General features: G+C 43.6%; 3 protein-coding genes across 3 annotated transcripts; all 3 read left to right on the forward strand.

Annotated features, from left to right (window-relative positions):
• Positions 1–1,920: 1,920 nt before the first annotated feature.
• On the forward strand, positions 1,921–3,684 carry LOC139223818 (tubulin alpha-1A chain-like). Its single transcript, XM_070855819.1, has 4 exons — positions 1,921–1,938; positions 2,052–2,274; positions 2,359–2,507; positions 2,593–3,684. The coding sequence occupies exons 1-4, from the start codon at positions 1,936–1,938 to the stop codon at positions 3,568–3,570; spliced, it is 1,353 nt and encodes a 450-aa protein (XP_070711920.1). The 5' UTR covers positions 1,921–1,935; the 3' UTR covers positions 3,571–3,684.
• A 2,246-nt stretch (positions 3,685–5,930) lies between these two features.
• LOC139223478 (tubulin alpha-1A chain-like) lies at positions 5,931–7,484 on the forward strand. Its single transcript, XM_070855387.1, has 3 exons — positions 5,931–6,153; positions 6,260–6,408; positions 6,489–7,484. The coding sequence occupies exons 1-3, from the start codon at positions 6,033–6,035 to the stop codon at positions 7,467–7,469; spliced, it is 1,251 nt and encodes a 416-aa protein (XP_070711488.1). The 5' UTR covers positions 5,931–6,032; the 3' UTR covers positions 7,470–7,484.
• A 3,186-nt stretch (positions 7,485–10,670) lies between these two features.
• LOC139223440 (tubulin alpha chain-like) lies at positions 10,671–14,107 on the forward strand. Its single transcript, XM_070855348.1, has 4 exons — positions 10,671–10,728; positions 12,272–12,494; positions 12,709–12,857; positions 12,943–14,107. Exons 1-4 carry the CDS (start codon positions 10,726–10,728, stop codon positions 13,915–13,917), a joined length of 1,350 nt encoding a protein of 449 aa, XP_070711449.1. The 5' UTR covers positions 10,671–10,725; the 3' UTR covers positions 13,918–14,107.
• The last annotated feature ends 11,756 nt before the right edge of the window (positions 14,108–25,863 follow it).

Genomic DNA, 25,863 nt, shown 5'->3' on the forward strand with positions numbered 1-25,863 from the left:
ATTACCTTTTTACTTCATCCTGAGTCTGTAGAGTAAGTGTTGTAGTAACGTTTTACTATGTGCATTATGGAGCATGAAGTTTTAGCCATCATGAGCATCAGAAACTGGATATATGTCAAACAAGCCCTTTCACAGTAAAATGTTTATGATTTGTGCACTCAGCTTAGTGTTTTATGGCACAATCTAATCTGAACTTCGTATTGCTGGTTCAAACATCATATTAGAGTAGATATCAGGAATTTAACCACTCCTTCCCCACTAAGATATGAATAGACTCTTTCAAACTCTTCTGTTTTTCCTTTGTACAACACCAGGTGGCGTTGTGGTCAGGGTTCAGTCTGCTGTGCCTCAATTAAAGGCAGTTCAGGCCATCTCACAAATACAGCCACTCTAATGTGAGGTTTTCTTTATGAGAACACCAGTAATGTGAGAACATGGCACTTCTTTTCAGCTTTGTGTTTAGAAATTCAAGTGATGCTGATAACAGGCTGCCTTAGAACTGGTTTAATGTTTAATGTAAACAGTTTTAATGGCTCTTGTGTTATATAACCCACTGTGGTTATTCTGAACTTGTGCGATTTAATGTTCATGGTATCGGTGACCAAACCACGCCAGACATGCTGTTATGCAAACCTGCATTGCTGCTGCTGTTCTGAGCTTCATACCAGCAACGACAGCATTGTGACCTCCAATGTTTCTGTAACAACAGGACATCCAATCATGTGGAAAACACAACAGAGCAGCCCGGCCAGGCCTCATGGGGAGGGTGGTGGTGGTGGCGGGGCTTCCTGTGCTCCAACAATGGATCAAACAAGCCCAGAGACCTGACCATGAAGAATCAGAGATTATATTTAAACACAGAACAAGTCCAATTATGTAGTTTATACAACAATTAACTTGTCCATCAAAAGCAAATGTTGGCGTCTTATATTTAAAGGACCATACCACTGTTTTTTCATGTGAAAACCACAGACTGCTGCGTTAGAAACTTGAATGCATTTTGCTCTACCGCTCCACCCATCCATTGTCTTCCATCTATTATTTTTTTACAACATGAAAATCCCTCAGCAGGCGCTTTCCCTGTGATGGATCACACAACGCAAGCAAGTTTTAAGAGCAGTATGAAAAACACGGAAAATAGAAACCAATGGATGACGGATCCAAACATCTAAAAAAAGTGTGACATGCATTCAAAAACGCTTAGAAAAATGTACAATATACATGATTTGAAGTTGATGAGCTGAAGATTTCAAACACATTGGAATCTGGTTAATGTTTCCATGTTTAATTTATGTTACTAAACTGCACAAAACTACCCAAAAGTCAATGCTTTATGATTATATACGCAGGGAAGGAATTAATTCATTTGGTCAACATTGTTTTATTCTAATAATTTGTGTTTGACTCTTTCCAGCTCCCCTGCATGTAACTCCTCAAAATGGATGAATTGAGAAAAGATCACAAATCCATTCAGAGGCTATGAGGAGGAATTATTCAATATTTGCACAAGTCTGGATACAAATATTTGGGGATTTCACTGAATCTCCTTGAGGGGCTTTAGTGGATCGCCATGGAGATCTCAACACAGAGCCATGAGTTCAAGAATCTCCTCAAATACTAAAACAATGCTCTGTTTGCTTTGTTGCCTGTGACTTAAATGAGTTCTGCGTGCCTGTCTATATGGGTTTCAGGGTTATACATTATCTTAGTGGCACGAAGGGTTATTGATGTGTAGCGGAGCGTGTTTGCATAATGAGCTCCACAGCTGAGTTATTGACTTTCCCCTCCTCTAAACCCAGTTAACCCCCATTTATCGACAACAAAGCTTGTCACCATAGAGTCTGGAGGAACTATAAGTACCAGAGAAATCTTAAGGGACACAGGCAGAAGATTTCCCCAGCAGATCCTCAACGTCAGCAACAGGAATTTATCATCATGGTAAGTTTCTGCAGTTGCTTTTTGCTTTCGTGCCATTTCACAAAAACAGGTTTAATCCCAAATGGTGATTCAAGACCCAACTAACTTGACCTTTATTTTTTGTGCTCCTCCAGCGTGAGTGTCTCTCTGTCCACGTCGGCCAGGCCGGTGTCCAAATGGGCAATGCATGCTGGGAGCTCTACTGCCTGGAGCACGGCATCCAGCCGGACGGTCAGATGCCCAGCGACAAGACCATCGGAGGAGGAGACGACTCCTTCAACACCTTCTTCAGTGAGACTGGAGCCGGCAAACATGTTCCCAGAGCCGTCTTTGTGGACCTGGAGCCAACGGTGATCGGTGAGATCGGTATTTTCTGATGCAAGTTTGTACAGTAGGTTGAATAGGACCACTGATCGTGTCCTCTGTGTTTTCTGATGACAGATGAAGTCCGTACAGGAACCTACCGTCAGCTGTTCCACCCTGAGCAGCTCATCACCGGGAAGGAGGACGCCGCCAACAACTACGCCCGTGGCCACTACACCATCGGCAAGGAGATCATCGACCTGGTTCTCGACAGGACTCGTAAACTGGTGAGCTTCAGCTCTCATAGTATGATGCAGAGTTTTTAATTAAACTATTGATCGTGTGATTTGACGACACTTTAACCCTTTCCAGGCCGACCAGTGCACAGGGCTCCAAGGCTTCCTCATCTTCCACTCCTTTGGAGGAGGAACCGGCTCTGGCTTCACCTCTCTGCTGATGGAGCGTCTCTCCGTCGACTACGGCAAGAAGTCCAAGCTGGAGTTTGCAGTTTACCCGGCCCCCCAGGTGTCCACAGCCGTGGTGGAGCCCTACAACTCCATCCTGACCACCCACACCACCCTGGAGCACTCCGACTGCGCCTTCATGGTGGACAACGAGGCCATCTACGACATCTGCCGCAGGAACCTGGACATCGAGCGCCCCACCTACACCAACCTCAACCGGCTGATTGGCCAGATCGTCTCCTCCATCACCGCCTCCCTGCGCTTCGACGGCGCCCTGAACGTGGACCTGACGGAGTTCCAGACCAACCTGGTGCCCTACCCCCGTATCCACTTCCCCCTGGTGACCTACGCTCCTGTTATCTCAGCAGAGAAGGCCTATCATGAGCAGCTCACTGTGGCTGAAATAACCAACGCCTGCTTCGAGCCAGCCAATCAGATGGTGAAATGTGATCCCCGCCACGGTAAATACATGGCCTGCTGCCTGCTGTACCGCGGCGACGTGGTGCCCAAAGACGTCAATTCCTCCATCGCCACCATCAAAACCAAGCGCACCATCCAGTTTGTGGACTGGTGCCCTACTGGCTTCAAGGTGGGCATCAACTACCAGCCCCCCACCGTGGTTCCTGGAGGAGACCTGGCCAAGGTGCAGAGGGCCGTGTGCATGCTGAGCAACACCACCGCCATCGCCGAGGCCTGGGCCCGTCTGGACCACAAGTTCGACCTGATGTACGCCAAGAGGGCCTTCGTCCACTGGTACGTGGGAGAGGGGATGGAGGAGGGGGAGTTCTCCGAGGCCAGAGAAGACATGGCTGCCCTGGAGAAGGACTACGAGGAGGTGGGCACCGACACCATCGGGGACGAAGGCGAGGAAGAGGAGGAATACTGAGAACAGATGTTAAACATATTCACACAACTGAGCCAGAAAATGTATTTCAGATGCCACTAAACTGAAGCAATATCACGTATTGATTTTACGCTTGAAAACAAGAAAACTAAAGCTGACCAGCATTTGACTGTTGAATGTTCTGCTTATTTGTTAGAAAAGGTAATAAATTCTGTCTTGAAACAACCGGCCCATTGTGTGCTGATGATTTATTTCACTAGCTCTATGCGTGCTCTCTAAGAGTAATAAGAGTGATGGCCATTTAGTGCCGTGCACACACACACACATCCTGCCTCGCCTGCTAAGATTAGATGCCATCCGAGAGCAAACAAGACCTGAGAAAAGAGTAACTAGGAAACTAAGTAGGAGCGTGTTCTGGCAAGGCTTACCTGGCAGTTTGTCATTATGTCTCTAGGGTTACCTGCAGGTGAAACATATAACATTTGAACTCAAACAACAGAGAGCATTAATGTAAATGCGTTACTAGGACTTCCTCTGGAGTTTCTCTCTTGTTGAGAAGTAAAAGGCTCTGAAACAACATCAAGATCACTGCTGAACACTAAATATTTCCATTAAAACAGTACTACTGGAATTCTTTTAGGTTTAGCAGCTTTCTAAAGCACTTTAATCAACCCATATGCACTCAGAAGTTGGGTGAAGTTTCTCAAAAACGATTCTAGTCTAAATCGCTTGGTAGAACTTTTTAGGGAGAAATTATAATCCACTGTATTTCATCAGCTAAAAACAACCGCCATGCTCCTATTTTTTTCTTTCTAAAACACAGTGGAGATATCTATCACATAAATTGATGCTCTGTAACCTGCTGGCAAAGACACATTGATCTCAAATGTCGCCCGCCTGTGAGAGAAGTGTGCTCCAGTGTTTTCCCCTGCCAGGTTGCTGCCTTTGCATTGCAAATGAATCTCGACCGAAATGGTGATGCAACAAGGATCTGTAACAAAAGCCTATTCAGGCCACTCTGGGGAGGTATCTGTTTTCTGTCCTCTGCAAGATAAGAAAAAGGAGGCCCTGAACGCCAAAAGGACCAAATTTTACTTTTAACTGAGCCTGTATTACCTATTTTTATCTGGTAACTAGAAGCTCACAGGTTTCATCCAACATCAGGCAAAAAAACAACCTGTTTAATCGTCCTTAAACAAGTTTGAACTCCTACCGGTTCACTGCAGAGCAACAACTAACACGCCTCAAATCTAAAATGTGAAATCGGAGCAGAGGGCGAGCAGTTATGGGTCACATTTCACAGCCACTCTGGTTATTGTTGGTGGTTACTCATTTGTGTAACAACAGCTGTTGATCTGTAGACATGAGCAGGGGCACATACCAGTTGATTTTCTGTTTTGTGCTTCTCCTCATCTTTCATCAAAGGATATGGTGTTTGCCTCTCCGGCTCCTCCAGTTACCACAACATGCCGAGCTGTTGCCTGGTGATGCTGCGCTATAAAGCAGCTCCTCGCACTGCTGCTCCACACAACATCCCCAGCCACTCATCTCAGGTGAACGAGGGACTCCATCAAGCTGCAAAAACATGGTGAGGACCTCTTTGTTTTGTTTACATTCCACACATGAGCGACTTTACAAGCAAAACCCACCTCAGAAAGACATTTTTATATCAATATATTGTGTGCAACACAATGGCCCGTTTGGCCATGACGGCTGAAGAGGCAGTTTGAGACAGAGAACATAAAATTCAGCTACTCGTCACCTGTGTTTGGTGTAAAAAGCAAGCAGTGATCATATCATGTCATCCTGTGGTACAGTTAAACCCCTTCACGGCATAGTCGGCTATTGGGGGCTTTCTAGTGCTCCTCTTTCTGGCCTAAAGTGAAACACAGTCTTTGGTGCCTTTTTTAAAACGCCCCTGAAGCCAGTTTTGGACATAAATTCTGTGGGATGATGGATGCAGCTTGGCTCAGTTACATTAGGGCTCAGTGGGACTGAGTGACAGCTCCTTCCTTGGAGAAATACACCTTCACACAAGGTTTAGCACACGATCTTGATAACTTTTTTTGTTGGAACTGATGTTGCGGATTTGGATGCACTGTTCTCTTTTCTTCCAGTAATCTTAAAAATCTGTATTCTCCTGTTTGAGGGATCTTATTGGGATAATGCTCTAAGTTCTTCAAGTTGGTGGCCTCCAGCCCAATCTAGAAACACTGAATTTTGTAATGACAGAGACATAAAAACTGTTTTTAATGTGGATTGGTCTTGCCAGACCATTATCCAAACCTCTGCAAGCTGATTATTGGTTTCTTGGATTTAATACTTTCATTAAATTTATGTAATTTGGTCTCTAGAAGTTGTGTTTGAGAAGTTCCTGACATCTGAACCTCTTGTTCTTGCAGCGTGAATGTATCTCTGTTCATGTCGGCCAAGCCGGAGCCCAGATAGGCAATGCATGCTGGGAGCTCTACTGCCTGGAGCACGGCATCCAGCCGGACGGTCAGATGCCCAGCGACAAGACCATCGGAGGAGGAGACGACTCCTTCAACACCTTCTTCAGTGAGACTGGAGCCGGCAAACATGTTCCCAGAGCCGTCTTTGTGGACCTGGAGCCAACGGTGATCGGTGAGACGTTGTTTTGGCTCCGCAGACATTTAGGATGCAGGAGTATTGAGACACTGAATTGGACTTGCGGACTTTTGATTGTATTGTCAACTTTTTCCAATTGTAGATGAAGTCCGTACAGGAACCTACCGTCAGCTGTTCCACCCTGAGCAGCTCATCACCGGGAAGGAGGACGCCGCCAACAACTACGCCCGCGGCCACTACACCATCGGCAAGGAGATCATCGACCTGGTTCTTGACAGGATTCGTAAACTGGTGAGTTTGCCTGCAATTACTTCATATTTCAGTGTGGGGGCGTCGTCAGCCACAGACTAAAGATGTTTGTTTTCCTGCAGGCCGACCAGTGCACAGGGCTCCAAGGCTTCCTCATCTTCCACTCCTTTGGAGGAGGAACCGGCTCTGGCTTCACCTCTCTGCTGATGGAGCGTCTTTCCGTCGACTACGGAAAGAAGTCCAAGCTGGAGTTTGCCATCTATCCGGCCCCCCAGGTGTCCACAGCCGTGGTGGAGCCCTACAACTCCATCCTGACCACCCACACCACCCTGGAGCACTCCGACTGCGCCTTCATGGTGGACAACGAGGCCATCTACGACATCTGCCGCAGGAACCTAGACATCGAGCGCCCCACCTACACCAACCTCAACCGGCTGATTGGCCAGATTGTCTCCTCCATCACCGCCTCCCTGCGCTTCGACGGCGCCCTGAACGTGGACCTGACGGAGTTCCAGACCAACCTGGTGCCCTACCCCCGTATCCACTTCCCCCTGGCGACCTACGCTCCTGTTATCTCAGCAGAGAAGGCCTATCACGAGCAGCTCTCAGTGGCTGAGATCACCAACGCCTGCTTCGAGCCAGCCAATCAGATGGTGAAATGTGACCCCCGCCACGGCAAATACATGGCCTGCTGCCTGTTATTCCGTGGCGACGTGGTGCCCAAAGACGTCAACTCCGCCATCGCCACCATTAAAACCAAGCGCACCATCCAGTTTGTGGACTGGTGCCCTACTGGCTTCAAGGTGGGCATCAACTACCAGCCCCCCACCGTGGTTCCTGGAGGAGACCTGGCCAAGGTGCAGAGGGCCGTGTGCATGCTGAGCAACACCACCGCCATCGCCGAGGCCTGGGCCCGTCTGGACCACAAGTTCGACCTGATGTACGCCAAGAGGGCCTTCGTCCACTGGTACGTGGGAGAGGGGATGGAGGAGGGGGAGTTCTCCGAGGCCAGAGAAGACATGGCTGCCCTGGAGAAGGACTACGAGGAGGTGGGCACCGACACCATCGGGGACGAAGGCGAGGAAGAGGGCGAGGAATATTGAGTTTGAAATAAACAAACCAATGCTGATTGGACTCTTTTTAGGTGTCAGTACACTTTAAACAAGATAGGTGGCACATCTAAAGGCCAAAGTGATACTTTTGGCTTTTAGATGTGGTGAAAATATGAGACTAAACTGAATAAATGTGAAGTGGGCATATTTGGTAGATAGTCCATTTTCAGATCACTCTGTAAATTATTGGCTGCTCCAAAAGTACTTTGTCTGAAACACCTTTTTCCTTGTGTGACTATCAGCTGGTCTGGTTAAGCCGTGACTGTGACATTTAGCTGAAGTCAAAATGCAAATTCATGCCCACAGGTGCTAAAGTTCCTCCAAATCTTTGCCTCCTTTCAAAGCCATGTTGCATGACAACAGAACTGTATTTGACTAAATAATAAAAAGTTCCAACGTTAAAATAAAACTCTTAAGATGTCTGAATGTTCTGCAATATTCATGTCGTTATCTGGAGAGACTAAGAGGAGTCCAGTGTCAAGATATCCTTCAGTTTTCGATGTGTCTTTGTCTTGAAACAATAAAGTCAGACATGTTTGTGGACTCCGTTGTCGGTGTCTGATAACACAACACACAGCGCTGGTTTTGCCTCATTAACTCACTTCACCTCCCTGATGAGCACCAAACATTAAAGTCTGAATTCCTTCTTCCATGACAGAAAACACCTCAGAACTATAGCGTGGTGTCAGGAGTAGCTGTCAAAGGTCAGTCGGGGTGATAATCTGTCACACTGTTTTAGATATTCATTATTTGACCTGCAAATCAGACATGCTTCTGGTCATAAATGATAAATTAGACTAAATGAATGAATGTGTTTGAGTCATGCTGCCTTCAGGTGCTTCTACACTTCTACACTCTCTCTCCCAAGGTCACAAATGAGACTGTTTGTTTATTTAAGTGCTTTTTACAGTAAAATTACAATAAAATAGAGTCTGTAATGATAGAGTTTGGTCTGCTTAATGTGATTCTTAAAAAATATTACCACATACTTACTGATATTTCAGTGGTTTTGTTTATTTGGGCTTTTTTTTTTGACTGTGTTTGATTCATGCTTTGCAGAAATACAAATAATTGTGACTGTATGCATACAATTGCACTATAATACTAATAAAAATAAAGACACTGTTAATTGATCTAACACAATTAAAGGTAATCCTCATTACTGCATTGTATATTTTGCATGTATGATTACATTTTAATCCCAGAGTGACGGTAAAGGTGAAGCTGCTCAACATGACTTTAGGACATTTTAGAAGCATAGACTGTATAATGACTGAATGACTGAATGACTAATGACTGAATAATATAATAGATAATATTAGTAAAAGTACATATAAGGGCTCTGACATAGACCGCACGGCTGCTGAGGCTAATTATCGTTTTCTGCTGCAGTGGCAATACTGCATTTATCTTTGTCCCACTTTCTTTCTTTACTTTGCATTAACGTTGTACCTTAAATATTAGAGATATTTCTGGTGCTGACTAACGAAGGCAGCAATGTTTAATTAACTAGTCGACTATGTCTCTTCTGCCCTCAGCTAAATGTGACTATTCAGCCTATGCAGTGAGCTAAACATAAATACCATTTATATTATTCCTTTTTTTCTTTTTTTGTAAAACTGTAATAACAGAAACAGAATACAGAGCATTTAGTTTCAGTATAAATGCATAGGAAACACACTAAACATCACTGCCGCATGCACATAACCGATCCCAAGTCATAACATTAGCAACAGATGGATATAGCACGTGAAATAGCATGCTAAATGCTATATGCTACTATGTTTTGTGCTAACAGGCAAGTCAGAGCTAACAGGTAGCTAACAATAGTTATCATACTAAGTGACAAACTGACTCCACAGACATGTAAGAAGACAACTGCTTACTGAATAAGGCTCTAATACACATCAATAATAAGTCATTTCATTTCAAACTTACAGATTATACCATTTCAAGGGCACTGGATGAATGAGTCAGCAGAGACACACCAGAACTTTCCTTCCATGACGTTTCAGTCTCTAAAGCGCGCGCACTAGCTACTTCCGCTATATGACCACTAGGTGGCCACGGTCAATGTAGTCCTGATAAAGACACATTTGCCAGATTAATTATTGGACAAATAACTATGAACTGTCTTATAACAAACTCTCTGAACTGATATGAGGGACAGAATAATGTCTTTGGTTTCTATCTTATCATTTTCTATTGATTTTATTATTGCTCTCATTCTATTCACTGCATATATTAACTGTGTATTTGCATTATTTCTAATGTTTTAATCTCTTTTATCTCCTCGCCGCCTTCTTTCTACTGTTTTTGCCTTTTTCTCCTCATTTTAAATTCCTCTTCATCCTTCCTTTAGTTCGGCCTCACTGTTTGTCGCTCCCTGAGCATCCTGCTTTGCACAGATAAAGTCATTATTGATATACTTATCATTATTAATTGTGCATTCCTAAGTAATACAGCTTGTGCCTCACCCTCTCCTTTTTCCTCGTCTCTGTAAGTTCATGCATCTTTATCTGTTTCCAACATGCAGTCAACATACTGAGCATTAATTCAACATTAAACATGAATGCATCTTTAAATGCCTTATTTATTTCTTCTGTAAAGCACGCCTTATGTCTTTTAGTTGAATGCAGTCAACATTGTGATAAGATTCACACACTGGGACCAGGAACAGCCTTCCTGCCTTCAATACAAGAATCAAAGTGCATGATTCCTCCTCCTTCTGCAGGAGGGACTAATGGACTCGTTCAATATTATCATGTGCAATAAATTTCACAATCAATAAGCTATAGTGTCATTGTCAAGTGCAATATTCCTGTGCAATATCTGTTTACTCTCAATTCTGTTTATGTACTTCTTGTTACTTAGCTTACATTTTGTACTTCTTTTTATTTTAATTTGTTTGGCACTATTTCTTTGCATCCACTTAGACACTTTACACTTTGTATTCTTATCTTGATTCTTATTTAATTACTAATCTTTCTGTAATTATGTATACTGCTCTAATTTTTTGTATTTTGTATCCTGGCAAAATAATTTTAATATAAGTCTGAATATTTCGGGCCGCTCCTGAACGCAGCAGCGGGCTAACGTTCGCTCCCGCCGAGCGGAAATTCAAACGGCGGCTTTGGCCCCGCCCCCTGCAGAGAGTATAAATACCCCCGCCTCACTTCCGCCTCTCAGTCCTGCCTTCACCACCCGATTCTTCACCGTCGGCCAGAAGGAGAAACAAGTCAGAAAAATGGTGAGTATTCAGCCATAAAACACATTTATAACACCGGTTCTGTTTTTAAACCACCGCTATTGTGCTTCTGTCGAAACAGCGCTGTTCTTCTCATTTTTATTTTTTATAATTTTTTTTTTTCAAATAAAAACGCTCCCATCGGTTGAATATGTCGCATTTATCTTCGCGAGAGGTTAAAATGCGTTTACGGTTATTTTTCAAATCCGTGTTTTGTCTTTGTAGGTGTTTAAATCTCGTTGCGGTTATAATCCCGCGTGTGTGCGTAACTATGTGACGTGGAACGAGGCCAAACTACTGGCGCAGTTTCAATTACGCTCATTGTTTCGGTTTTTAGCCTCCTAATGTGGCTTTTCCTCCAAAAACTACGCGTTTTGGGCGGCTTGTAAAAGAGCTCGTGCACATGTCGGTCCACAGACGTGAGCGGGGACGGACTTTTTTTTTTTTCCCCCCCTTAAGCTGGTAGGCGCCATCTGATAACGCCCTTGTCCCTGAACGCCACACAAAGGTAGTGCTGTGCAGCAGTGTGGGGGCAGGGTCAGCACCTCTTCCTGCCTGTATGGATCTTTTTTTTTTATAAACCCTCCTCCCTCTTGGGCGTTTTTTCTTTTTTACTGATGTGCCGTTGCCTCCCCTCGGTCTCTGGTTGGGAGGGGCAGGAAGGCACAGAAGAGGGCTGCAGTAAGCCGCCATGTGACTCAGCAGACGTGATTCACCAGGGCTGCAGATAGGTGTCACATGAGGAGGGGGGGGTGTTTTTTAGGTCCCTGCCCTATAATCGATGGACACTGTACATGCATGATAAATTTTAGGATATTAAAATGTAAGTTATATTAGATTATCCAGCATGTTGGCTGTTTTCTTTCTCTCCTAATATCCCTGTAGGTTTGAGCCTGCCACTTTCACTCTGATCAATAATTCTCTTTAGTCTCTTTGGGCTGTAAAATGGTGTAAAAGTAGTTTTTTAACATTTTTAGAGCTAAATCAGTGAAGGGAACTTGTTGATCAGTATGTTTCTATCGCTCTTTCAGGCCCAGATAGATTTTTTTTTTTGTCTATTTTCAGCCTTTTCTGGTATTTTACACACAAAATAAATCACTCAGTTGATTATGTTGCATATTAATCAGGGAAGTGGTTGACTGTCACCCATGAGTTTACCAGATTTAACAGGAAATAAAGGTGAAATACAAACAAGCATCACTGCATGATGTGCGACGTATATTACAGTAGCTTTGTCCTGCAGACTCTCACAGGCCAGACGTGACAGTTCTAATAACACTAGAGGCGTTTAACCTCTCCAACTGCTGTGAAGTTGTTCTGTGATGTTTCTTGTTATAAAAATGAAACCAGGCCAGATCGTGGTGACGAGCAGAGCTGTGTAGCGGCTCAGAGGAGAGGCTGATATGTGATCTGGGTCAGTCGGCGCTGCAGAGGACGAGCTGTACAAACAAAGCAGAAACATGCAGCGTCAGCAGTCTGACTGTTTCTACAAATGTGAGTTTGTTATGAGGAAGCAATCGCTGATCTTTCTCCTTTCTCTCCACAGCGTGAGTGTATTTCTATGCATGTCGGCCAGGCCGGAGCCCAGATGGGCAATGCATGCTGGGAGCTCTACTGCCTGGAGCACGGCATCCAGCCGGACGGTCAGATGCCCAGCGACAAGACCATCGGAGGAGGAGACGACTCCTTCAACACCTTCTTCAGTGAGACCGGAGCCGGCAAACATGTTCCCAGAGCCGTCTTTGTGGACCTGGAGCCAACGGTGATCGGTGAGCACCAACATCTTACTGCTGCAGCAAAGGATGCCAAAAATAGGAAATCCTCAACAATGAGGATGGAACAGCAGATTCTTTACTTAGTAACTGTTATATATTTATATAATATTTTAAGTCTGATAAAAGGATTTCTACAAACAGTTTAATTAAACATTAAGTGTGGTGTGAACACAAGCAGCACTCTGAGCCTGTTCTTGTTGCTCCACAGATGAAGTCCGTACAGGAACCTACCGTCAGCTCTTCCACCCTGAGCAGCTCATCACCGGGAAGGAAGATGCAGCCAACAACTACGCCCGTGGCCACTACACCGTCGGCAAGGAGATCATCGACCTGGTTCTTGACAGGACTCGTAAACTGGTGAGCTTAGACTCTCATATCATGCTGCAGAGTTTTTAATTAAACTATTGATCGTGTGATTTGACGACACTTTAACCCTTTCCAGGCCGACCAGTGCACAGGGCTCCAAGGCTTCCTCATCTTCCACTCCTTTGGAGGAGGAACCGGCTCTGGCTTCACCTCTCTGCTGATGGAGCGTCTCTCCGTCGACTACGGCAAGAAGTCCAAGCTGGAGTTTGCAGTTTACCCAGCCCCCCAGGTGTCCACAGCCGTGGTGGAGCCCTACAACTCCATCCTGACCACCCACACCACCCTGGAGCACTCCGACTGCGCCTTCATGGTGGACAATGAGGCCATCTACGACATCTGCCGCAGGAACCTGGACATCGAGCGCCCCACCTACACCAACCTCAACCGGCTGATTGGCCAGATCGTCTCCTCCATCACCGCCTCCCTGCGCTTCGACGGCGCCCTGAACGTGGACCTGACGGAGTTCCAGACCAACCTGGTGCCCTACCCCCGTATCCACTTCCCCCTGGCGACCTACGCTCCTGTTATCTCAGCAGAGAAGGCCTATCACGAGCAGCTCTCAGTGGCTGACATCACCAACGCCTGCTTCGAGCCAGCCAATCAGATGGTGAAATGTGACCCCCGCCACGGTAAATACATGGCCTGCTGCCTGCTGTACCGCGGCGACGTGGTGCCCAAAGACGTCAACTCCGCCATCGCCACCATCAAAACCAAGCGCACCATCCAGTTTGTGGACTGGTGCCCTACTGGCTTCAAGGTGGGCATCAACTACCAGCCCCCCACCGTGGTTCCTGGAGGAGACCTGGCCAAGGTGCAGAGGGCCGTGTGCATGCTGAGCAACACCACCGCCATCGCCGAGGCCTGGGCCCGTCTGGACCACAAGTTCGACCTGATGTACGCCAAGAGGGCCTTCGTCCACTGGTACGTGGGAGAGGGGATGGAGGAGGGGGAGTTCTCCGAGGCCAGAGAAGACATGGCCGCCCTGGAGAAGGACTACGAGGAGGTGGGCACCGACAGCGTCGGGGAGGAGGATGAAGGAGAGGAGTACTAGGCTGCTGAAGCATCTGTAGCTTGCTGTGACTTCATTCCAGTCCCTCAAACAAAAGCCAAACACCAAAGAGTGTTTTGTTGCTCTGCAATATCGGACTCCTATTCCTTTAATTCTGCACATTCCAGTGAGCTACACGTGTTTCTTGTCTTGTTTTTAGTCATGCAAACAAAATAAAAAGTACATTATGTCATTCTTCTGTCCTGTGTTACTTCTGAGAGCAGCAGAGTAAGAATGAGTCGTCCTAAAGGCATCTAACTACGTCATTAGTGGGATGTTTCAGTGTTCTTGTGACATTCAGAGTTCTTTCTAAATGACAGGTGAGTAGTGATGTCAGAGGGACATCTAACAGCTGCTGTATTTATTATTCTGTCTGTTATAAAGAGGATAAGATGGTGCATAATGCTAACAAACGCTCCAAAGCTAGAAATATCAATGCACTAGTGTTTCTCAGTCCTGGTCCAGCAGCTCGCCTGCAGAAGTCTGATGTCAGTGTTCGGTCATAAAACACTAAAGCTCAGCACATCTGAACTGTCACTGCAGCATGAAATCAAGTGACTGCTGTTAACGGTGTTTCTGACACCAGTTAGTCAGTCTGTCCTCAGTAAGCTCAACTTTATTCATCCTGAAGGAAATTATTTTGCCAGAAATATAAAAATTAGAGCAGTATACACAAGTACAGACAGGTTAGTGATTAAATAATAAGTGGCTGCAAAGAAATGGTGCCTAATAAAACAAGTACAAAATGTGAGCTAAGTAACAAGAAGCAGATAAATAAACAGTAAACAGGAATATTACACTTGACAATAGAGAGAAATACTTTATTGATCCCTGGGGGGAAAATCTGGTATTACAATAGTAAAGAAGTAAAAGTGAGCACCACCATGAATACAAACAAATAAATAAGCAAAATAAAAATGTACAACATGTTGCAGGTAAATAAATAAATAAATATGCACATGCAGAGTAAAACCAAAGTGCAAGCAGTAAATACACACAATGAAGAGGCTTCATTAGAGTATTTCTGTCTCTTTCCTTTAGATTGTCGGCACTGATGATGAGAACTGTTGCTGACTCCGTCCAGCTGCACGCCGGACAGATGCAGCACGGCTCCCTTAGCTCAGGCTCTGATGTGGAGCATCATTTAAAGTGTGTGTGCAGCTCAGTGACGCTCGGGGGGGCAGATTAAACCTCCATTATGTATTTGGGCTTAATTGATAAAGTCTTAATCTCTTTTTTGCTGTGAGAGCTGAGTGATAATTTTAAAGCTACTCAGACGGGGGCCCAGGGCGTCTAATTCTGGACCAGGCTAAATCCTGGAGCAGCAGCAGGTCAGATAGTGTGACGTTTCTGGGGTAAGCCCGCTGAGTGTTTTATTTCTAGGTCAGATTCACACTAACTGAAAAGGGACAAAACAGCTTTAACTGTCAGCTCCGGGCTTTATCTCCGGGGGCCGTGCTGGGGGTGTTTGAGGAGATATGGTGGGACAGCTGGGGCCCCGTCTACGTAGGGTGAGAGCTAAACTCTCCAGACTCTTTACACTGTTCTACTTTCATCTGATCGTGTTGCTGCAACATTCAAAGATAAATGTCCTGAGATGAACCAACTAGCACCAGAACCGAGACCAGAACCAGGACTGGCTGCAACACTAAACCCAGCACCGGGCCGAAACACCCGAACCAAGCCGAGGCCTAACACCAGACCTTGTAACTGAGCCTAAACCAGACCTGATGCAAGACCCAACACGAGACCAAAACACCTGATCCTGCAAAGGAATCGACACCTGAACCAGAACTAGACCCAGCGCCGCAGTCTGCACCTGATAAAACACTTAATTCATCCTCTGAGTAACAACTGCTCTTCTTACATCCTGAACAAGACAAGATTAGAGGAACCTTTTGTCCCACATTGGGGAAATTTGCAAATTTGCAGCAGCAAAGAACAACAGGTGCTTAAATAAGTAGAATATAATATAAAATGAATAAATAAATCCTTCCTACCTGTGGAGGAATAGGTGACAAATCAAGTCAGTGTCACCTGAACCAAAACTACAATCTTTAGCTGTTTCTACCTCAGAATATACAGACAGAAACTCCCTGAAAATCTTTAATCAGCACTTAAACTCATAATATAACTACTACTATTGTTGGTAGACTCATAATGTAACTGTATAGTAGAATAATAGCTGTAATCCTTGTTTTTAATTATCATATAAATACAGTCTAACATGAAACATAAGAAACAAAAGCAAGTGTCAAGAGAAAAACATTATTATTATTGTTATGTTTATTTCATTGCCTCATAATCACCCATACAGGAAGGACTGCACTCGGGTCAGCGGATTGACCCGACATGACCCGGAATGACCCGAACTGACCCGGAATGACCCGAACTGACCAGAAGACACATCTGAGAACATGACAGCTGCAGCGGACAGTTCGTGGTCATGAAGCCGCTTTTTAAAGACGTTTGGCGGACGAGAGGAAGAGGGAGAGAGGCTGGAGGAAAGCGACACGGAGGAATGGAGTTTCCTGTGAGGTGTGAGGTGAGTCAGACACACAGAAGCCGACAAAAACAAACACAAACTAACAGAAGCGTTAGCATAGCTATAGCTAGCTAGCCGGCTAGCTATAGCTATGCTAACGCTAACTTCTGTACAGTTCGTCTGTTTTCGGCGAATAAACGAACAAACACGAGGTGACAGTTATAGATCATTATTAGAGGGAATAGGTGGGTTTATTTGTGTGTTTTTCACAGTTTTCCTGCAAAATAAATAATTCCAGATTTAACCCTAAATGTACCACTGCACTGCACAAACAGGACGCACCTGTCTGTATTGGATTTTAGTGCTTTTTTACATTTTATTGTCATGTTTTTATAGTAAATTGATGATTTTTTAAACATTATCCTCCAATGGATGTGAGTGATTGTCTTTATATTAATACTAAAATTAACCACTACACCTGGTTGTGATCAAATTTGACTGCTTCTTCCATTTTATTATTATATTTTCAAAGAAAAGTCACCTTTTAAAACCCTCCATTAAAAGCAATGCAGTGGTTCCACCTCACTATAATCTGATTATACTGGACAATCAATAGAACGCACCTGTTTGTATTACATTTTAGTGCTTTCTCCATTTTTTATTCATATTTTAGTATTAAATTAATGGTTTTATTGTGAATAGCTTCCATTTAATTGCACCAAGAGCTTCCAGAGATGATTCCTACACGGGACACGCCTCTTTGGTAAAGTGTGTTGCTGTATTGTAGGATCGTGACTCTCAGCTGTGCTGCACATTAAGACCTTTATTCTTTTATTTCTCTGCAGACGTGTGGCCTCAGTCGACGTCGACGATGACAGAACATCTTCTCCGTCCTGACGCTCTCAGGTAGCAGCTCTCCTCTTATTATTGATATGTTGAGAGTGTTTGGTGGCTTGTTAAAGTAAAGTCAGTGTGTGTTTTCTCATTGGATCCTGTGTTGTGTGTTTTTCAGGCCCCCGTGGGAGTTGAACCAGTGTCTCCAGATAACGTGTCAGCTGCTGATCTCATTGAGCTGACTCTGGAGTGATGTTTCATGTATTGGAACTTCTATTTATTGTGTTTGTCAGCACTGAGGTAAAGTAAAGTAATAATGAGAGTCAGCAGGGATTTGAACCCATGTTTCCAGTTCACCTGTCAGTCGCTTATCTCACTGAGCTGACTCTGGAGTGACTTTTCATGTATTGGAACTTCTATTTATTTTGTTTTAAGAGGACAAAGCATCCAAAGTAAAGAGTCAGCAGGGATTTGAACCCATGTTTCCAGATCACCTGTCAGCTTCTGATCTCACTGAGCCGTTCCTCTAGTTACTCATCAAGTGCTGGAACTTGTACTTATTGTATTTGTCAGCACTGAGGAGGAAAAAGCACCCAAAGTAAAGAGTCAGCAGGGATTTGAACCCATGTTTCCAGATCACCTGTCAGCTTCTGATCTCACTGAGCCGTTCCTCTAGTTACTCATCAAATGCTGGAACTTGTACTTATTGTGTTTGTCAGCACTGAGGAGGAAAAAGCATCCAAAGTAAAGAGCGTCAGTTAGGATTTGAACCCATGTTTCCAGATCTACTGTCAGCTCCTGATCTCACTGAGCTGTTACTCTTTTGTTCCTCCATGTTGTATTTGTGGTTCAGGTGACGGAGGAGAAAAGTGTGAAAAGAGTGAGAGTTGAACTGTGAAGCTCAGAGTGTCAAACTGCCTCTTCACTCTGTGAGCTACTCATCAGTACACCAGCTGGCTGTTGGTTCTTCTTCTTGTTCACATTACTGTGAAGAAAAGTGTTAAAATGATCAGTAGATCACTTCCTGTGTTTGATCCTTCCACCTCAGCCTCCTCACATCAGCTGCTGATCTCACTGAGCTGACTCTGGAGTTGCTCATCATCTGCTGGAAGTTGTACTTATTGTGTTTGTCAGCACTGAGGTAAAGTAAAGTGAGTCAGACGGGAGTTGAACCCATGTTTCCAGATCACCTGCCAGCTGCTTATCTCATTGAGCTGACTCTGAAGTTGCTTTTTATGTATTGGAACTTCTATTTCTTGTGTTTGTCAGATCTGAGGTAAAGTAAAGTAGTAAAGAGTCAGCAGGGGTTTGAACCCATGTTTCCAGATCACCTGCCAGCTTCTGATCTCACTGAGCCGTTCCTCTAGTTCCTCATCATGTGCTGGAACTTGTACTTAATGTATTTGTCAGCACTGAGGAGGAAAAAGCACCCAAAGTAAAGAGTTAGCTGGGATTTGAACTCATGTTACCAGATCACCTGCCAGCTGCTTATCCCACTGAGCTGACTCTGGAGTTACTTTTTATGTATTGGAACTTCTATTTCTTGTGTTTTAAGAGGACAAAGCATCTAAAGTAAGGAGTTAGTGGGGATTTGAACCCATGTTTCCAGATCACCTGCTTATCCCACTGAGCTAATTCTGGAGTTACTTTTCATGTATTGGAACTTCTATTTATTGTGTTTGTCAGATCTGAGGTAAAGTAAAGTAGTAAACAGAGTTAGCAGGGATTTGAACTCATGTTTCCAGATCATCTGCCAGCTGCTTATCCCACTGAGCTGACTCTGGAGTTACTTTTTTATGTATTGGAACTTCTATTTCTTGTGTTTTAAGAGGACAAAGCATCTAAAGTAAAGAGTTAATGGGGATTTGAACTCATGTTTCCAGATCACCTGTCAGCTCCTGATCTCACTGAGCCGTTCCTCTAGTTACTCTTTTGTTCCTCCATGTTGTATTTGTGGTTCAGGTGACGGAGGAGAAAAGTGTGAAAAGAGTGAGTTGAACTGTGAAGCTCAGAGTGTCAAACTGACTCTTTACTCTGTGAGCTACTCATCAGGACACCAGACACCCTGTGGGTAGTGATGGCTGATGGAGGCTTTGTTGAAGCTTCGACACTTGATTCAAAAACTGGTTCATGACTCGAGGCTTCAATGACACAGAGCTCCAGTAGGACCTCTAGTGGTCAATAAGATGAAGTGCAGTGGAGACGTGTCATTTCTTGGTTCATGGACTGTTTGGGATTTGATTCTCATCCTCATTCCTGTTCACTACACTACACTATACTATATAGATTCATTCCACACAGAATGAAATATTTCAAGCCTTTATTTATTTTAATTGTGATGATTGTGGCTCACAGCTCATGAAAACCCCAAATTCAGTATCTCAGGGTTCAAATCCCCACTGACTCTTTACTTTGGATGCTTTGTCCTCTTAAAACACAAGAAATAGAAGTTCCAATACATAACAAGTAACTCCAGAGTCAGCTCAGTGGGATCAGGAGCTGACCGGTGATCTGGAAACATGGGTTCAAATCCCCACTAACTCTTTACTTTAGATGCTTTGTCCTCTTAAAACACAAGAAATAGAAGTTCCAATACATAAAAAGTAACTCCAGAGTCAGCTCAGTGGGATAAGCAGCTGGCAGATGATCTGGAAACATGAGTTCAAATCCCTGCTGACTCTCTTTACTACTTTACTTTACCTCAGATCTGACAAACACAATAAATAGAAGTTCCAATACATGAAACGTAACTCCAGAATTAGCTCAGTGGGATAAGCAGGTGATCTGGAAACATGGGTTCAAATCCCAGCTTACTCTTTACTTTGGATGCTTTTTCCTCCTCAGTGCTGACAAACACAATAAGTACAAGTTCCAGCACATGATGAGTAACTAGAGGAACGGCTCAGTGAGATCAGAAGCTGACAAGTGATCTGGAAACATGGGTTCAAATCCCCACTGTCTCTTTACTTTGGATGCTTTGTCCTCTTAAAACACAAGAAATAGAAGTTCCAATACATAACAAGTAACTCCAGAGTCAGCTCAGTGGGATAAGCAGCTGGCAGATGATCTAGAAACATGAGTTCAAATCCCTGCTGACTCTCTTTACTACTTTACCTCACCTCAGATCTGACAAACACAATAAATAGAAGTTCCAATACATGAAAAGTAACTCCAGAATTAGCTCAGTGGGATAAGCAGGTGATCTGGAAACATGGGTTCAAATCCCAGCTGACTCTTTACTTTGGCTGCCTTTTCCTCCTCAGTGCTGACAAATACAATAAGTACAAGTTCCAGCACATGATGAGCAACTAGAGGAACGGCTCAGTGAGATCAGGAGCTGACCGGTGATCTGGAAACATGGGTTCAAATCCCCACTAACTCTTTACTTTAGATGCTTTGTCCTCTTAAAACACAAGAAATAGAAGTTCCAATACCTAAAAAGTAACTCCAGAGTCAGCTCAGTGGGATAAGCAGCTGGCAGATGATCTGGAAACATGAGTTCAAATCCCTGCTGACTTTCTTTACTACTTTACTTTACCTCAGATCTGACAAACACAATAAATAGAAGTTCCAATACATGAAAACTAACTCCAGAATTAGCTCAGTGGGATAAGCAGGTGATCTGGAAACATGGGTTCAAATCCCCACTAACTCCTTACTTTAGATGCTTTGTCCTCTTAAAACACAAGAAATAGAAGTTCCAATACGTAAAAAGAAACTCCAGAGTCAGCTCAGTGGGATAAGCAGCTGGCAGATGATCTGGAAACATGAGTTCAAATCCCTGCTGACTCTCTTTACTACTTTACTTTACTTTACCTCAGATCTGACAAACACAATAAGTATAAGTTCCAATACATGTAAAGTAACTCCAGAATTAGCTCAGTGGGATAAGCAGGTGATCTGGAAACATGGGTTCAAATCCCAGCTCACTCTTTACTTTGGATACTTTTTCCTCCTCAGTGCTGACAAACACAATAAGTACAAGTTCCAGCACATGATGAGTAACTAGAGGAACGGCTCAGTGAGATCAGAAGCTGACAGGTGATCTAGAAACATGGGTTCAAATCCCCACTGTCTCTTTACTTTGGATGCTTTGTCCTCTTAAAACACAAGAAATAGAAGTTCCAATACATAACAAGTAACTCCAGAGTCAGCTCAGTGGGATCAGCAGCTGTCAGCTGATCTGGAAACATGAGTTCAAATCCCTGCTGACTCTCGTTACTTTACTTTACCTCAGATCTGACAAACACAAGAAATAGAAGTTCCAATACATGAAAAGTAACTCCAGAATTAGCTCAGTGGGATAAACAGGTGATCTGGAAACATGGGTTCAAATCCCCACTAACTCCTTACTTTAGATGCTTTGTCCTCTTAAAACACAAGAAATAGAAGTTCCAATATGTGAAAAGGAACTCCAGAGTCAGCTCAGTGGGATAAGCAGCTGGCAGATGATCTGGAAACATGAGTTCAAATCCCTGCTGACTCTCTTTACTACTTTACTTTACCTCAGATCTGACAAACACAATAAGTAGAAGTTCCAATACATGAAAAGTAACTCCAGAATTAGCTCAGTGGGATAAGCAGGTGATCTGGAAACATGGGTTCAAATCCCAGCTTACTCTTTACTTTGGATGCTTTTTCCTCCTCAGTGCTGACAAACACAATAAGTACAAGTTCCAGCACAATATGAGTAACTAGAGGAACGGCTCAGTGAGATCAGAAGCTGACAGGTGATCTGGAAACATGGGTTCAAATCCCCACTGTCTCTTTACTTTGGATGCTTTGTCCTCTTAAAACACAAGAAATAGAAGTTCCAATACATAACAAGTAACTCCAGAGTCAGCTCAGTGGGATAAGCAGCTGTCAGATGATCTGGAAACATGAGTTCAAATCCCTGCTGACTCTCTTTACTTTACTTTACCTCAGATCTGACAAACACAAGAAATAGAAGTTCCAATACATGAAAAGTAACTCCAGAATTAGCTCAGTGGGATAAGCAGGTGATCTGGAAACGTGGGTTCAAATCCTAGCTAACTCTTTACTTTGGATGCTTTTTCCTCCTCAGTGCTGACAAATACAATAAGTACAAGTTCCAGCACATAATGCGTAACTAGAGGAACGGCTCAGTGAGATCAGAAGCTGACAGGTGGTCTGGAAACATGGGTTCAAATCCCATTCAAATCTTTACTTTGGATGCTTTGTCCTCTTAAAACACAAGAAATAGAAGTTCCAATACATAAAAAGTAACTCCAGAGTCAGCTCAGTGGGATAAGCAGCTGGCAGATGATCTAGAAACATGAGTTCAAATCCCTGCTGACTCTCTTTACTACTTTACTTTACCTCACCTCAGATCTGACAAACACAATAAATAGAAGTTCCAATACATGAAAAGTAACTCCAGAATTAGCTCAGTGGGATAAGCAGGTGATCTGGAAACATGGGTTCAAATCCCAGCTCACTCTTTACTTTGGATGCTTTTTCCTCCTCAGTGCTGACAAATACAATAAGTACAAGTTCCAGCACATGATGAGGAACGGCTCAGTGAGATCAGAAGCTGACAGGTGATCTGGAAACATGGGTTCAAATCCCCACTAACTCTTTACTTTAGATGCCTGGAGTCATGAACCATTTTTTGAATCAAGTGTCGAAGCTTCAACAAAGCCTCCATCAGCCATGACTACCTGTTGGTTCTTATTTACATTACTGTGGAGAAAAGTGTTAAAACTATCAGCAGGTCACGTCCTGTATTCGATCCTTCCACCTCAGCATCCTCACATCAGCTGCTGATCTCACTGAGCTGACTCTGGAGTTACTCATCATCTGCTGGAAGTTGTACTTATTGTGTTTGTCAGCACTGAGGTAAAGTAAAGTGAGTCAGAGGGGAGTTGAACCCCTGTGTCCACATCACCTGTCAGCTTCTGATCTCACTGAGCTGTTCCTCTAGTTACTCATCATGTGCTGGAACTTGTACTTATTGTATTTGTCAGCACTGAGGAGGAAAAAGCATCCAAAGTAAAGAGTCAGCAGGGAGTTGAACCCATGTTTCCAGATCACCTGCCAGCTGCTTATCTCATTGAGCTGACTCTGAAGTTGCTTTTTATGTATTGGAACTTCTATTTCTTGTGTTTGTCAGATCTGAGGCAAAGTAAAGTAGTAAAGAGTCAGCAGGGGTTTGAACCCATGTTTCTAGATCACCTGCCAGCTTCTGATCTCACTGAGCCATTCCTCGTCATGTGCTGGAACTTGTACTTAATGTATTTGTCAGCACTGAGGAGGAAAAAGCACCCAAAGTAAAGAGTCAGCAAGGATTTGAACTCATGTTACCAGATCACCTGCCAGCTGCTTATCCCACTGAGCTGACTCTGGAGTTACTTTTTATGTATTGGAACTTCTATTTCTTGTGTTTTAAGAGGACAAAGCATCTAAAGTAAGGAGTTAGTGGGGATTTGAACCCATGTTTCCAGATCACCTGCTTATCCCACTGAGCTAATTCTGGAGTTACTTTTCATGTATTGGAACTTCTATTTATTGTGTTTGTCAGATCTGAGGTGAGGTAAAGTAGTAAACAGAGTTAGCAGGGATTTGAACTCATGTTTCTAGATCATCTGCCAGCTGCTTATCCCACTGAGCTGACTCTGGAGTTACTTTTTATGTATTGGAACTTCTATTTCTTGTGTTTTAAGAGGACAAAGCATCTAAAGTAAAGAGTTAATGGGGATTTGAACTCATGTTTCCAGATCACCGGTCAGCTCCTGATCTCACTGAGCCGTTCCTCTAGTTACTCTTTTGTTCCTCCATGTTGTATTTGTGGTTCAGGTGACGGAGGAGAAAAGTGTGAAAAGAGTGAGTTGAACTGTGAAGCTCAGAGTGTCAAACTGACTCTTTACTCTGTGAGCTACTCATCAGGACACCAGACACCCTGTGGGTAGTGATGGCTGATGGAGGCTTTGTTGAAGCTTCGACACTTGATTCAAAAACTGGTTCATGACTCGAGGCTTCAATGACACAGAGCTCCAGTAGGACCTCTAGTGGTCAATAAGATGAAGTGCAGTGGAAACGTGTCATTTCTTGGTTCATGGACTGTTTGGGATTTGATTCTCCATCCTCATTCCTGTTCACTACACTACACTATACTATATAGATTCATTCCACACAGAATGAAATATTTCAAGCCTTTATTTGTTTTAATTGTGATGATTGTGGCTTACAGGTCATGAAAACCCCAAATTCAGTATCTCAGAAAATTTGAATATTGTGAAAATAATAATAATAATAAAGGTAATACATTTTATTTCTAATGCTCTTTACATTTGGAGGTACAAATGTCAAAGTGCAAAACGTTCAGTATTGTAGACTCACAGTGTCTCACTGTAATCAGCTCATTAATTCAAAACACCTGCAGAAGTTTCTCTCAGTCTGGTTCACTAGGCGACACAAAGTGCTGTATCCAATCAATCATCATTAGTTCTGCCAAGTATTGATTACGTACATGAACACACTTTCCAGAAGGGCGACATCTCTGTATAATTCATTTAGTTTTTTCAATTGGTTTTATGTAATATTCAAATTTTCTGAGATACTGAATTTGGGGTTTTCATGAGCTGTAAGCCACAATCATCACAATTAAAACAAATAAAGGCTTGAAATATTTCATTCTGTGTGGAATGAATCTATATAGTATAGTGTAGTGTAGTGAACAGGAATGAGGATGAGAATCAAATCCCAAACAGTCCATGAACCAAGAAATGACACGTCTCCACTGCACTTCATCTTATTGACCACTAGAGGTCCTACTGGAGCTCTGTGTCATTGAAGCCTCGAGTCATGAACCAGTTTTTGAATCAAGTGTCGAAGCTTCAACAAAGCCTCCATCAGCCATCACTACCCACAGGGTGTCTGGTGTCCTGATGAGTAGCTCACAGAGTAAAGAGTCAGTTTGACACTCTGAGCTTCACAGTTCAACTCACTCTTTTCACACTTTTCTCCTCCGTCACCTGAACCACAAATACAACATGGAGGAACAAAAGAGTAACTAGAGGAACGGCTCAGTGAGATCAGGAGCTGACAGGTGATCTGGAAACATGAGTTCAAATCCCCACTGACTCTTTACTTTGGATGCTTTTTCCTCCTCAGTGCTGACAAATACAATAAGTACAAGTTCCAGCACATGATGAGTAACTAGAGGAACAGCTCAGTGAGATCAGGAGCTGACCGTTGATCTGGAAACATGAGTTCAAATCCCCACTGACTCTTTACTTTGGATGCTTTGTCCTCTTAAAACACAAGAAATAGAAGTTCCAATACATAAAAAGTAACTCCAGAGTCAGCTCAGTGGGATAAGCAGCTGGCAGAGGATCTGGAAACATGAGTTCAAATCCCTGCTGACTCTCTTTACTACTTTACTTTACCTCAGATCTGACAAACACAATAAATAGAAGTTCCAATACATGAAAAGTAACTCCAGAATTAGCTCAGTGGGATAAGCAGGTGATCTGGAAACATGGGTTCAAATCCCCACTAACTCCTTACTTTAGATGCTTTGTCCTATTAAAACACAAGAAATAGAAGTTCCAATATGTAAAAAGTAACTCCAGAGTCAGCTCAGTGGGATAAGCAGCTGGCAGATGATC

The sequence above is a fragment of the Pempheris klunzingeri genome, chromosome 24 (assembly GCF_042242105.1).
Source record: "Pempheris klunzingeri isolate RE-2024b chromosome 24, fPemKlu1.hap1, whole genome shotgun sequence".
NCBI classification, from domain to species: Eukaryota; Metazoa; Chordata; class Actinopteri; order Acropomatiformes; family Pempheridae; genus Pempheris; species Pempheris klunzingeri.

What these genes read in the sequence shown, in the direction of transcription:
- LOC139223478 (XM_070855387.1), top strand. Translation starts at nt 6,033, where the DNA reads ATGCCCAGCGACAAGACCATCGGAGGAGGAGACGACTCCTTCAACACC. An exon ending in CCTGGAGCCAACGGTGATCG is followed by an intron (nt 6,154 to 6,259) that starts GTGAGACGTTGT and finishes TTCCAATTGTAG; the next exon opens with ATGAAGTCCGTACAGGAACC. An exon ending in TTGACAGGATTCGTAAACTG is followed by an intron (nt 6,409 to 6,488) that starts GTGAGTTTGCCT and finishes GTTTTCCTGCAG; the next exon opens with GCCGACCAGTGCACAGGGCT.
- LOC139223818 (XM_070855819.1), top strand. An exon ending in CCTGGAGCCAACGGTGATCG is followed by an intron (nt 2,275 to 2,358) that starts GTGAGATCGGTA and finishes TTCTGATGACAG; the next exon opens with ATGAAGTCCGTACAGGAACC. An exon ending in TCGACAGGACTCGTAAACTG is followed by an intron (nt 2,508 to 2,592) that starts GTGAGCTTCAGC and finishes AACCCTTTCCAG; the next exon opens with GCCGACCAGTGCACAGGGCT.
- LOC139223440 (XM_070855348.1), top strand. An exon ending in CCTGGAGCCAACGGTGATCG is followed by an intron (nt 12,495 to 12,708) that starts GTGAGCACCAAC and finishes GTTGCTCCACAG; the next exon opens with ATGAAGTCCGTACAGGAACC. An exon ending in TTGACAGGACTCGTAAACTG is followed by an intron (nt 12,858 to 12,942) that starts GTGAGCTTAGAC and finishes AACCCTTTCCAG; the next exon opens with GCCGACCAGTGCACAGGGCT.